The sequence below is a fragment of the Panthera uncia genome (genome assembly GCF_023721935.1).
Source record: "Panthera uncia isolate 11264 chromosome A1 unlocalized genomic scaffold, Puncia_PCG_1.0 HiC_scaffold_17, whole genome shotgun sequence".
Lineage (NCBI taxonomy): Eukaryota > Metazoa > Chordata > Mammalia > Carnivora > Felidae > Panthera > Panthera uncia.
Window position 1 is genome coordinate 67,939,315 of NW_026057577.1, and position 14,534 is coordinate 67,953,848.

General features: G+C 35.2%; 1 protein-coding gene across 1 annotated transcript in view; it reads left to right on the top strand.

Moving 5' to 3' along the window:
- Positions 1-14,534, top strand: part of ADGRV1 (adhesion G protein-coupled receptor V1) — a 76,229-nt gene that overhangs the window by 32,388 nt on the left and 29,307 nt on the right. The window contains exons 2-6 of the mRNA XM_049648893.1: positions 7,128-7,312; positions 9,363-9,512; positions 10,616-10,711; positions 13,469-13,573; positions 14,373-14,486. Of these exons, the coding sequence (XP_049504850.1) occupies positions 7,128-7,312; positions 9,363-9,512; positions 10,616-10,711; positions 13,469-13,573; positions 14,373-14,486 (650 nt within the window). The remainder of the gene's footprint in view (positions 1-7,127; positions 7,313-9,362; positions 9,513-10,615; positions 10,712-13,468; positions 13,574-14,372; positions 14,487-14,534) is intronic.

Consider the following 14,534-nt stretch of genomic DNA (forward strand, 5'->3'; position numbering starts at 1 on the left):
TGAAGGGGGACTGACTGAGTACTCAGACAAATGAACAAAAATAAACCCATTCCAAGAAAAATCCTTTGAAATTTTCATAACACTGTGGACAAGGAGAAAAAGCTTCCAGAGGCAAGACAATGCAAATAAACATGTACAATACTTCATAATCAAAATGATTTTTGATTTCTTAAGAGCAATATTGGAAGTTTGAAAATAATGGAACAAGGCTTTGAAAATAATGAAAATTGTTTTCACCAGAAATTCTGTACCCAATAGAAGTATTGTTAAGTGGAAGATTAATACACAAAAATTTCTAACATACAAGATTTAAAAGGTTTATTTCTACACAGCCTTTCTTAGGAAGTTACTGGAGGGTGCTCTCCATCAAAACAAGAGAATAAACCAAGTAAACCAAGAAAGAAAAAAACATGGAATCAGCAAACATATCAAAGGGGAAAAAAATCAAAGGGATCCCTGGATGATTTTTGTGTTTCACACGTAGAGGTGAAGAAGTCCTGATGAATAAAGACTTGACAATGTTTTGTCTAGGAAAGTACAAGTTGCCAGATTTATGTCTCTTCACCCTAGAGGGTAAATCAATGGGTATCATGAAAGTCAGTGGACACAATCATTTAATTGATGAGATCTGCAATTGTGATGGCATGTAGTTGAGGCAATTATATGTGTGCATTATGAATGTCTACATCAAACCCTAGTATCTATCTCTCTTTTAACCACCATCTTGAGAAAATGTGCTGATTCCTGTAGTCTGTATGCAGAAGAAAACAATCTGGCACAGGAATTTTCTCCTGCAGACATACATCTTACTATACGCATAGATTCTTTCTTGTGAAGAGACAAAGTTGATCGTTGTAATTGACTGGGTAGCAGAAGCATATGGCTGGTGGGGGCTGGTGTGAGGGAGACTTACTTCTCATTATTTACCTTTTTTGTCCCTTCTTAATATTGTGCCAGGATATATATGTTATTTAAAGATGAATAAAATAAAAATCTTGAATAAGTAAAGCTAATAAACTTTATATAAATAACTTTAAGAGACTACTCCCCTTTTCACTTAAAAATATCTGACATTTCCTGTATGTGTAACATCAGCTTACTTTTTATTGAAAGTTGCAAATTTAAATTTTGTTTTGGTATGGAGGAAGGAAAACATTTTTTTGTAGTACTCACCCAAATATAAATAACACAGATTAAGAATTCTTAGAGGCTGAATAATTTATGATATGAGTGATGAAACTTCTCTTGTTCCATAGGAGAAACTCTATAGCTTTAGAATGCCCATTACTAAATGTAATAGAATTGAAGTAATTCTATTCTAGAAAACCTTTCGCCATTAGGATCATATTTTCAGTATCAGTTACCTGGTGGTCACACCGTGGGAAGATGCTTGCTACAGCCCAGACAAGGCAGCAGCTGAAACAAAAGGTCAATGCATCCTTTCAATTCCACACTGATAGTGTTTGTCATCTTACTTTGTCCAATCACTCGTAGAGGTTGTACCCTTGTTTATTCTGAAACTTAAAAAGACAAAATTAACTTTTATTTTTTTTTTAAATTTTTAATGTTTATTCATTTTTAAGAGAGAGAGAGAGAGGGAGAGACAGAGAGAGTCAGAGCATAAGCAGGGGAAGGGCAGAAAGCGAAGGAGACATAGAATCTGAAGCAGGCTCTAGGCTCTGAGCTTTCAGCACAGAGCCTGACGCAGGGCTCAGGCCCATGAACTGCAAGTTGGCGCTGAAGTCGGTGCTGAAGTCGGTGCTTAACTGACTGAGCCACCCAGGTGCCCCCAGCAAAGTTAACTTTTAAATTGACTGAAAGTTTTCTTAGAAAGTTGATAACTGCAAAATCAGCAAAATCTATTTTTAATATGTTTTTCTTTATATTGTCATCTGTTGAGTCCTGATTCTTATTTGTGTACTTTATTTTATTCTTTATCCCATTCTATTTCTACAGAGTTATTGAAACTTAAAATAGAAGGCTATTCCCATTTCCTCAAAATATACTCTATTTGCTACCTTTCCTAAGGTACCCATTAATAAGAGGCGAGATAGGAGGAAGGTCATATCCTAGGTAAACAGGATTTGGAATTCTGTGGTTAGTATGACATACTGTGTTGGAGTATATATGACATTTAATTTTATAAATGACATAATAATATATAATATTATATTATATAATTATAATTATATAATATAATATATTATATAATATTATATTATTATAATTATATAATATAATATATTATATAATATTATATTATTATATTATATAATATAATTATTTTATATAATATAATATAATATAATAATATATGACATTTAATACATTGTGTGCTAAGTGACCCAAATGGAGAATAAAGTTAGTGAATACCAGTAGGTTTTCCAAAGAGAAAGGACAGTTAGACATTCAGGAAAAAAGCAGAGAAAAAAATTAATGCCAGGCAAATTTAAAGAAGCATAATATTGGGGTTCCTTGTGACAGTCAGAATGCATTAACTTTTTAGAACAGAGTCAGTGTTGTATTCTGTCCTGCTATTATTGTCAAGACCTCTTTGGTTTGTCTGCCTGTCCTAAATTTCCTTACTAGTCATTGTCAGTTTTAAAGTGGAAGGGGCGGGCGCCTGGGTGGCTCAGTCGGTTAAGTGTCCGACTCAGGTCATGATCCTCTGGTTTGAGTTCGAGCCCCGCATCAGGCTCAGAACCTGCAGCCTGCTTCGGATTCTGTGTCTCCCTCTCTCTGTGTCCCTCCCCTTCTCACACTCTGTCTCTCACTCTCAAAAATAAATAAACATTAAAAAATTAAATAAAGTGGAAGGAAAGCTTTCGTAGATGGTGGTAATAATTACATGGGAACAGGAAAGATAGCTAGTGTTGTATCCTTTCACAGAAGATTAGAAAGACTAAGACTGTTGAATGTCGGAGCAGAGGAGAAGGGATCTTCCACTTGGTATATCCTGATGTGGATTCATAGTGTCACAGATTGGAGATTAATGGATAAATATTGATGTTGCAAAGCGACAGAAAAATCCAGCCTAAGCTGGCTGTCACAAAAAATGTAATTTATTGCCCAGTTTTGGAAAAGGCCAGGGTAAAGCTGGATTCAGGAAGCTAAGCTTGATTGTCAAGACTTGGCTCTTCTCTACCTCTTGGCTCTGTCTTTGGCTGTGTTGTTTTCCTTTCCAGGCTTCAGAGGAAACTGGCCCCAATCAAAATGATCCCGAATCCAGCAGTAAGGGGAATCTGCATCCTTATGCTTAAGCAGGATTCTCAGAATTGTTTTGTTGACTTTGGCCCATTGCTGTGATTATCGTGGAGCCAAGGACCATATCTTGTGGATCTTCATATCCTCAGTGATTAGTTCAGGGTGTTTGTTTGCACAATGTATAGTAGGTGCTCAGTATACAAATGTTATACCAAATTTTAATCTGCTCTTCTGATAGCAAACAATTTGCATTGTAGCAACTATTCTAATATAATCCTGACTTTAATTTCAAAATATTTTTTTGTGGAATTAGATGACTTGTTGGATAGGCTGAAAGTGATTACTAAAAACTAAAGACTTTGTGCCTGTGTGTGATCAGGACTATCAAAATTTCATAGTAAAATCAGGAAACAAGCAAGAAAGTAACATAAATCTCATATTGTTTTAACACGATAAGAAATCTATTCAGAGATAAGAGATCTTTGGCAGGAACAGCTTTGATTTCCTTTGAATCACACTGAGCGAGGTAAGAGGAGAACATGGACGGTAGTTAGAAAAGAGAGGATCTGAGTATTGGAATATCATGCCAATGCAGAGGAGAGGAATGCCGTCATAATGCTAAAGTTCTTTTTTTACAGTTATGACAGAATATGAGTTCACATCTTTAAACACATGTTGTTTGAAATTCATTTTATAAAGAAGTTTAGAATAGGTAGTCTGATGGGTCATGTAAGACTTTTCTTAAATCCAATAAGAAAGACCTGAAATAGATGTAAGACTTATGTGTTGTGTCAGTCACTAATGCTAATCTTCTGAGTTTAATATAGGGAGTTCCAAAGACTGGATTTTTAGCATGATAGAGGAGAATATACCTAGTTACCCTAAAAAGAAACTTCAGCATTTGTGTAATTATGCCTGTCTTCTAATGGGAACTTCACTTCTAAAGCTTTTTCTTCATCTTTAAATTTCTATTGAATGCCAACTTTGCCTCAGCAACTTTTCTTACAGGTTGAAAAGATGAAAGCAGGGGAGATTCAATTATCAATGATGTCACAGAATTTGAGGCATTTCCAATCATGCTTGTTTGTTCATTTCACATAATCTCAAAACTCACTGATGTGCACCAATTTAAAATGAATTTACTGACTTAACCACAAGATCTCGGAGCTCTAATTGCCTGGGAAACTGCAAGAATGCACCATTTGAACTCATTGGTCCTGACGTTAAAAGATGCTGTTAAATATTTAAAGTAGTCAAGAGAACTGCAGTTTCTGTTAAGTAAATATAGTGTTTATTAGAATAATAATGTGCCAACTTTTAGGATACTTATACAGCTTTTTGGTAGTTTTGGTGCATGAGTTTAAAATATTTGAATGTTTAAAAATATATAGCATAAGCAGTCTACTAAATTTTTCAAGATGGTGACGTGTGATTTGCAAGAATAGAATATAAGAGGCAATATAGTATGGTTTTTGGGTAGAGAGTCTGCAAGTGGACTGCTGGGTTCAAATCCCCTTGTCCTCTTAACTAAATAACAGTGCGTGTGTTAACTAGATGGTGTGTGCTTTAGTTTCCTTAGCTGTCAATGGGATTAATGCTACTAGTACCTTCTTCACAGACAGGTTGTGAAGATTAAACGTGTTATCGTGTATAAAGTATCTACAGCAACACTACATAAGCATTAGCTTTTCTGGTTTCTTTCTATAGGTAATTGCAGTTTTTCTTCAGGATAGATGGAATCCTAGAATATAATATAGTAACACACACAGAAATATATGTGGGGAATTCTGTAGTAAGTTCATGCATATTGCATTGAAAAATTCAGTAATTAACTCACAGCTCCAAATGTGGTCTGTTGTACATCCATTTCAAAACATGCTCCTCACACTCTAGTTCAGTGTATGTCAAAATGTATGTTAAGGATCAGTTACTTTAGAGTGAAAGGGCTGCCTGTTAGTTGTAGATTCCTGGGCCTCAATCAAATTCACCGGATCAGAATTTTTGAGTCCGTGAGTTAGCATTTTAACAAACATTTGACTTGTTTCTTGTGGAGGACAAATTTTGAGAAGTTACATCTCCAGCTGTTCATGATTCCCTCTTGTCGTGCTGTAATTCACTTACACTCTTTCTCACTCAGAACTTCAGGTGTCCTCTTACTTCTGTCAGCTCAAAATTCTATCACAGCTCACGTTCAAGGAGTTTTTTTTCTTTCGAAATCACAGTAGACCACAGTTGATCTTTTTCTTACGCATCGCTGCCTCATCACCCCTCCATTCTGTATTCTCTTTCTCATTCCTAGTTCATTTCTTTCCCACTATTTGTCATAAGTGAGGTGTGAAATCATTCTGGCTTTAGAATTCCACAGAAAATCTTAGTTGTCTTTGGTGGCCCAGAATTGCTCCTAATCTCCTACCTCACTCAGGCTTTGCCTTTTTCCTTCCCTTTCTCTCATTCTTTTCATTTCCTTTCTTTGGGCTAACATTACTGCCTTAGAAGTCAGGGAAGAGAGAAGTTTTATTTCTTCTTGCAAGTCCCTTTATCCCCATGGCAGGTGAAACATTCTCAGAGAGAAGGCACAGGTGTAGAAAATGCTTTAGTCTTCCAGAATCTCTGGTCCTGTTGGCCCATGTCTCTTTCCTGGACTCCATCTGACCTCTGCATCCCTGCCTGTGGATTTTGCAGTTTTAACTATATGAGACGTCATTAAGCAATCTCAGATTGCATTGTTTGAATATACTTGATTGAGAAAATTGAATTTAAAGTAAAATATATCAAGATCTCATGTATTTGGTGGTTTTTAAATACAAAGCCACGTGTAGCCATGTGGCAGTACCACATACATGAAAATTTTATTACTTCTTGACCAAGGTAAAGAGTAATAGGAAGCATTTTGGCTCACTGAGTGCATAATGCAACTCTCCTTTAAAACACATGAACTTGTTATGTTCGTGTGACTGGTCACATAATCCATTGGAATCTTAATGATCCGTGAGATCAATTGTTCACATTTTTAGAGGTACATCTACATTACAAAACAACATTGCTTTCAAGAGGCCACTGCACTGTTGTGCTTTTGAAAGCACTTGAATCACACAAGGCTGCAAGTAGGAACACTATTGATGCGTCATAAACACACACATTCCAGTAAGAAGAAAACAGTACAGTTATGGAAAAGAAGGAAATACACACTTTGCCAGATTTACTTTTAAAGCAACATAGACATTTTCTAAGAAATGATGTTAGTATTTTAGGTAGTAGAATGGGAGAAATTTAGGTCCTGGAAATTTATGTTGAAAGCATTAGCATTTCCTTGCAATAACTAAAAAATTTTAAAAAGCATTTTCAAGTAAGACAAATGTCAGGAAAAGGTAGACACAACCAAGAAATCAATTTATTAATAAAGTTTCAGCTTCAGCTGCTTTTATATCCCAGTTTTAAGAGTTCTCTCATAGTTTTGTGATAAATAAATAGATGAAGAGGCCCTATTAAGATCATTGATCGACTTGATAATTTTTTAGTGTTGGCTTGTATTTTACAGTTTCATTTTGGGGAGAAGATGGGCTTTAATTTCATTTCCAAAGTACTGATTTATGTTTTTCTTAGGATAAATTAGAGGGTCAAAAAATTTAAAAACCCTAATTTGATAAATAAGTTTAAGACTACTGATAACTATTATCTTGTTATATAGGTTAAAGAACAAAAAGTAGTTATGAATTGTAAAAAATAATCATAGAAGAGATTGTGATTTTAAACTTATTTCTCTGATCCCATATTTAAATTGGATGGTTTAATATTTGATGTATTTATGTCTTAGTTCCTTACCGTCTAGCTCTTCACTCTGTTTATATCTGTAGCAACATGGTCTAATGAAAATATATTAGGTATGTTTTGTGAACAAAGCTTTTTTCTTTTTTTCCTAATAGGGATGCCCTCTGCATCTTTATTAGTAAATCTCCTCTCAGCTTTATTCATCCCTTATGTGTTTGGAGAAACAGAAATAAGGTTTGCCGGACAGACAACATTTGTAGTTAATGAAACAAGTACAACAGTTATTCGTCTTGTCATCGAAAGGATAGGAGAGCCAGCAAATGTCACCGCAATTGTATCGGTAAGAAATGATGTAGCTCTGTTCTTACTGAAGTAGATGATATGACATTTCTTAGTTTCAGCGACAAGAATTTTTCTTAACCGTTTGAGATTCTGAGTAGTTTCATTATGATAAATGATTTTCGGGTATACTATTCCATTCATATTTCCTAAATTTTTTTTAACTTGAGATTCTGAGTTGTTTCATTATGATAAATGATTTGTAGGTACACTATTCCATTCATATTTCCTGTAGGTTTATAGGGTGCTCCAATTAGCATATGCACGTGCCAATAATAGTAAAGATATAGACTGATTATTTTTAAATGTTCATATGTTTATTTTAAAACAAATAAAAAACAAAGATATCAGTAAGTGTTCCTAGGTAAAATAACATTTACTTCGGGTAATTTGGATTCCAGTTATCTCTGCTCAGATATATATTTCAGGTGGCTTAGGGAAAAATACATAAAATTTTTTAAAGTAATGGCAAATTAAAAGTGAATTTTGTCAGAAAGCTTGGGAGAAATTAAGTTCATTAACTTAGGTACAGGTTATGTAGGATTTGTTAAACTGTCAGGTTATCTTGCACACAGTTTAGTTATTGGATGGATTCAGTGTGCATATATCTGTGTCTACGTGTAACCAGAAAGTAATGTCATATGACCACTAAGGATATTGCTGTATCTGAGGCCCAAAGTACTTGAATTTTTTTTTTCAAAAATAAGTTTTGAAGTAGTGGGTTAAATTATCACATTGTGAAACATTGTAAAAAAGAGATAAAAAAGGAAAAGAAAGATATAAAAAAAATATGAAACAAACCCAGTTTTATAACTTTGTGCATTGCTTTTAGTTTTTAATTTATAATATGTGTGTATATATTTACTTATTTCATTTTAACGAGTATACATTATAGTTGATAACCTTTTATGCATAATTTTTATTGTATCATAAGAATGTTGTGGGGTGATTCTGTCATTTTTCACAGCTTTTCCCCATGGTGGCATCATCATTTCCCAATTATTTTTCACCTGGCTTTCACTGAGGTTGCTTCCAATTTTTGTTGCTGTAAATGCTGCTCTGATGAAAATGTTTACATATGTATTGATTTTTGCATATTTTGAATAGTTAAATGATTTTTGGGGTTGGGTTACTGTGTTTTTCTCTTTATTTGTTTCAGTGGCTCTTGATAGTTAATGCTTTGTAAAAGACTGCAACTTTTTATATTAAGGTATAAGTACAAGTTTTTCAGTACCCTTAACTTACTCGGGTATCTCAAGTATTTAACCTTTATTTTTACAAATGAAAACTAGAAATTGACTGTAATTTCCCAAACATGTTCATCATTTTTTATTTGCACTAAATCATGTTTTTTTTTCTAGTAGATAGGTTATTCATTCTGAGTTCTTTGGCAAAAGAAACCTCATTTAGATTTGCACAAGAAGTTGTTCCTTTATAATTTCATCATTACTGCTCCCTTGAAAATCTGTTAGCAATGCTGATGTTATAGAATGAAGCCTTAAAAACTTAAGGAAAAGTTTGTGATGAGTAATAATTTGGAATGCTGAAAGAATTGAGTCTTTATTGGAACTATGGGAAAATATAAATAAAACTTCATTTGAAAGTTCTGGAAAAAGTACTTCTTTGAAACTGATAGCATAAGTAATTTTTATTTTCCTGGTGTATTTTGACAGGCTATTTCCACTTCTTCTTTGAGGGAGTTTTAGCTACAATTTTTTTTTTTTTTTTTTTGTCGGGTTTGGTGTAATCCCCTTGAGATCATTCAAGAGGCAGAGAAAAAAATTCACATCCATACTTGCTATGCAATTATTACTTTTCTGTGTCGTGATTCCTTTACCTTCTAGAGCATAAACAAATGTTTCTGTTTAGAATCATTTTTAATAATGTGTTTTGAAGGTGATTTTTATTGGTTTTTAAATATTTGTTTTGTTTTTGTACATCCATTATATAAACATCAGTGTCAGTTGATGACTACTGTGTTTTCTGTTGATGGCTCCAATTAGCATCAGTTTTGGTTGTCCTAAGAACTGTCTCTGTTTTGCATTTGATAGCTATATGGAGATGACACTGGTGACTTTTTTGACACATATGCTGCAGCTTTTATACCTGTTGGAGAAACAAATAGAACAGTGTACATAGCAGTATGTGACGATGACTTGCCAGAGCCCGACGAAACTTTTACTTTTCACTTGACATTCCAGGTAAGTCCTTCTTGCCCCTGCTGCCCACCTTGAACTCACAGAAACCTCACAATGCTTAAAAATCTGTTTCTCTAGAGATAAGCCAGTCTAGAGACTGGAGGTGGTTTTCAAAGAAGTCAGAACTGACAGTCTCTTTGGCAATTCCATGGTCTGGTTATTTTTCCTCAGACAATCTTGTTTAGAAGATTCTACAGTTAGTTTCTGGATCCATTCAGCTTATTTAGGAATTGCCATGACAGATGCTCAAGAAAAACCTGTCTTCCCTTTGGCTCTTTTCTCTTTTATCCCTCCCCTGCTACCAGATGCACAAAGAATGACCGAGACTTCTGAGTTCAAAGGAGAGGGATACAAAAAGCAGGCTTGGAAGTGGGAGGTCCCTGTGCCTTAGAATCATTTTGGAGTAGCTCTGGGAAAAATGTTTGAATAGCCTAAGGTTTAATTGTCCTTTATGGCGTGATCTATTAGGTTGAGGTAATGACTGCTAACACTGCTGTAGTTAATTTTTCTGAGGGGCATTGAGAATTCTTTTTAGAATGATTATATTGGTATGAGTAAAATTTTTATGAAAATGATACTTGAAATAATCCTGTTTTGCCTTTGTATATCACTTTTTTGCATATTATGCTGCCGTAGAATATCAATAGAAATGTTGTAGAAAACTCTTCCCTTATTAATCAGAAAAAATGTTTTAATATTTTATCTTTAATTTGGCTTTATAATTTATAAAGTAAATAATTCTTAAGTGTCAGCACCTTCTATAGTGAGAAGAAAACACGTTTGAATAGAATTTTATACTGCTTACTTCTCTGTTATATTAGTAATGAGATTGGAGTAATTATAATATAGCATTACTAGCCAGTGTTTGCTTATCATTGTAATGATTTAGTGATTAATCGTTTTTAAAAGTTTTTGAAAAGTTTTTATTTGGGACTTCTTTACCATGTTGACTTAATTTGAAAACATTTTCTTAATCTGCATTAAAAGTATGCTTGTATTTTTATTCATAGTCTGAACAATTACTTAAAGACAGAAACTCTATTAAAATCATTCTTTTTTTCCTCTTATTTTTAATTTATTAACTTACCTTGGGGCTTTTATTTTAGAAACCTTCAGCAAATGTGAAGCTTGGATGGCCAAGGACTGTTACTGTGACAATATTATCAAATGACAATGCATTTGGAATTATTTCATTTAATATGGTATGGTTACATACTGATCAATCTTGTGGTTGCTAGATAATAGTTATTAAATTAAAGAAATTTTTTTAGTGTTTATTCATTTTTCAGAGACAGAGATAGAGCGTGAGGAGGGGAGGGGCCGAGAGAGAGGGAGACACAGAATCTGAAGCAGGCTCCAGGCTCTGAGCTGTCAGCACAGAGACTGACGCGGGGCTCAGACTCACAGACCATGAGATCATGACCTGAGCTGAAGTCGGACACTTAACTGACTGAGCCACCCAGGCACCACAGTAGTTACTAAATTTTTAAATTATTTTTCATGATATTACCTGGTATCATCTTGCCATTTGAAAATAAATACAATTCGCTCTAACTCCATCCATATCCCATATTCTGTAGACTGTCCATTTGTGCTGCCTGAGATTTCTCCAGATTGAGGAGGCCTATGTGATCTTGGCTGTCTCTTGTCCTGTTCTTCTGCTGATCATTCCACCTGATTCATTCGTTACTTCCGTTGGTGGTCTGTAACTTGGATGTTGTCTTATTCTTTTGCATCTGTTGTAACAGAATTATGTAGACTGGTGGCTTAAAAACAACAGAAATGTATTTCTCACGGTTCTGAAGGCTGAAGTCCAAGATCAGGGTGCTAGCAGATTTGGTGTCTGGTGACGGCCTGCTTCCTAGGGGTCTTCTTGTTATGCTTTCATAAGGTAGAAGGGGCAAGGAGCTCTCTGGGATCTCTCTGATAAGGGCACTTATCCCATTTGAGAGCTTTGCCCTCATGATCTAATCACCCCAATGGCCCTGCTCCTACAGTTTGAACATGACTTTGGGTTGGGGGGGGGTGGGGACACAAACATTTAGTCTTGTAGCAGATGTTGTAATCTAGTTCCTTTTGCTTGATTTTCTCAGCTGCCTCTTAAAGAAAATCTTGTTTGTCAGCCTTCTCTGAAAGTTGGGAGATGAGAAAAACTTATTGAAAGAATACTGGAAAAACGTACAGTCAACTGAAAATTCAGTAGCAGACATAGTTCTTAAAAATTCTATACTCAATCCCTACACTGAGATTTTCCCATTTATTAATATTTCTTAAAGGTTAAAATTCCTTGTCATCCCCCTTAGTTTTGCTGAGCAGTTCATTTTATTCTCTCTGATCGCCAGATTCCTATGTTCCCGACCAGTTCTGTGTTCATAGAGTTTTATCTTTAGAAACAAACCCACAAGCTAGGTCCCCCACTGAGAGAAGTTGTTTCCAGCTCCTAAAATAAAACAAAATTTGTCTTGGGTACAATTGGATTTTACCATGAAGTTTTAGACTATAATAACCTTCCTGATATGGAGTCTTTTTGAATCATGTTACTAATTATCATTACTAAAAGATGATGTGGTACTCCCCAGCTTTTTATTTATTTTCCAATTTAGATTGCTGCTGCAGTTGGTAGAATGTATGTCATTTTCTTAGTACCTTAAATTATCTTTGAAACAAGGTGGGCTATAGATAAATATGATCTTTTAATTGCAGTATCTTTATTAAAAAAGATATGTGGATAATGTCAATGTAGTAGACATTTTGTGACCTCCATTATATTGTCATATACAAAATTAAATTAATTAATCAGTCATTTCTATTTAAATTATAGGGAATTATTAGTTAATTATGAGGCAGGCTCACTTAATTGCTTAATTTCTCTCCTTATTGCCTTTCTCTTTTCTATTTACTCCCAACTTATCCCCACTATCCTCATACTGACTTGTTTAAAGGTTCTTTCCTTCCTTCCTTCCTTCCTTCCTTCCTCCCTTCCTCCCTTTCTCTTCTTTCTCTCTTTCTTTTTCTCTCTCTTTTTATTCTCTCTCTTTTTCTCTTTTCTTTTCTTTTCTTCTTTTTTCTTAGCTTCTGGGAATGAACCCTAATCTTTTGCATTGGTCACAGGTCCCTGACTGTTGTGGTCACAGTGCTGCCAGGCAGCCTCTGATTGGGCACCTGCATCATGTGGTTAAAATTAAATTAACTAGCTTTTGAGCTCACAGTAGTTAGTAAATAGGCTGGATTTGGTTCCTGGCCTGGATGATGATTATACTGATGATGAAGATAGCACTGATGATGTATGATGTCTTTGGGACAGGCATTCCTATCCCTGTTTATGGATGGGAACACTGAGACTTGGTGTCACCAGGAAAGATGGGCATTGCTGCCCTAGTTACCATGCACCTGGCTGCTTCCCTCTTCCTCTTCTTCTAGCTGGAGTTTCAGGCAGCCAAGCCAGAGTGTTTCAGCATTTGAAGTCCTGGCTTCTTCTTTGCTTCAGTGATCATGTCCTGAAAGCATTAGCAGTTCTCTGCTTTTCGTTGATAGGCTGACCACCGAGGAGGGAACAGTGGTTGGGAGCAAGGCCTGTGGGTGGTACTTCCAGTGGGTGGTTGCAAATGAACTGCTCTCATCTGGAGAAGCATCTCGTTTTTGTGACCTCTTGGGTCTCTGGGGCATTTGAGTTTGTTGTCTTTCAACTAGATAATCTTTATGGTCCCTCAGCAGAACAGCTAGTTGATGGAACCAGAACAAGAACTTACAACTTTTGCCTGAATAGTTTTATGTTCCCTTTACACTATTATTTTTTAGCATTTTTATTAGATACACCTAATTAATGCTAGGAAGTACAGCACTCTCAGGGCACCAGGTGAATTAATTTATCTGTGGAAATTTAGTATTTCTAAGGTAATATTTTGCACCAGTCTACCTCTAGTTGATGAGTGCCTGATTGTCTTTGTTCTTCCCGATAGCCTTTTTCAATCACAGTGAGTGAACCTAGGGGCAGAAATGAATCTGTGCCTTTTACTCTCATCAGAGAAAAAGGAACTTATGGAATGGTCACTGTGACTTTTGAAGTAAGTGTACTGTGCAATCACTTTATTTTTTATTTATTTTTATTTTTATTTTTTGAGAGCGAGAGGGAGCAAGCGAGCTGGGGAGGGGCAGGGGGGAGAGCGAGAGAGAATCTTAAGCGTATAAACAGCATCTCTTCTCAGAATTCAGTCTCCCCCGTGCCCTTCTTAGTTTTTTTTCTCCATAATACTTATCATCTGAAAAATACGTATTTCTTTGTCCGTTTTTCCTTTCATTAAATGTTAGGTCCTTGTGGGTAAGGAGTTTACCTGTTCACTGTTGTATCCTTAGCACCTAGAAGAGGTCAGGCACAGAGTACTTAAGTATTTTTCAAAAGGAATGATTTTATTACATCTTTATATCTAGCCTGTTAGTATGTTATTATGATTATTTTAAAGATGGGGAAAGTGCTGCTTGGAGTTGCTGAATACTTTCCCAGTGTTAAACAGTCACTGGTGGAATTGCCATGTGATTCTATGACTTAAGAGAATTTTCCAATTTTGAATACCTTCCTCTCATGGAAGAATACATTTTTTCTCAGGTTTAATGTAATGGCTTGAAAAAATAAAAAAGAGAAAACTCTTAGAAATCATGTAGTTTAATGTGATTATAGTCCATATCTATAATTACAGGCCTTGACTATTAATTACAAGGGCAAACTTATATACAGTTTTCTATAATTCTTCTTATAAAACATTTTTAAGTAAAAACCAGATTTTTGTCATTTAACATCACAATAATGCTTTCTTACTCTAGTGAAATATTTTGCATTTATGGATGGTACTATGTGTTTCTTTTCAGGTAGAGGGTGGCCCAAATCCACCTGAGGAAGATTTGAGCCCAGTTAAAGGAAATATCACCTTTCCCCCTGGCAGAGCAACAGTAGTTTATAACTTGACAGTACTTGACGATGAGGTGAGATAATATAAATGCTTCAATGGGACAGAGATTCTGTCTGCAGTA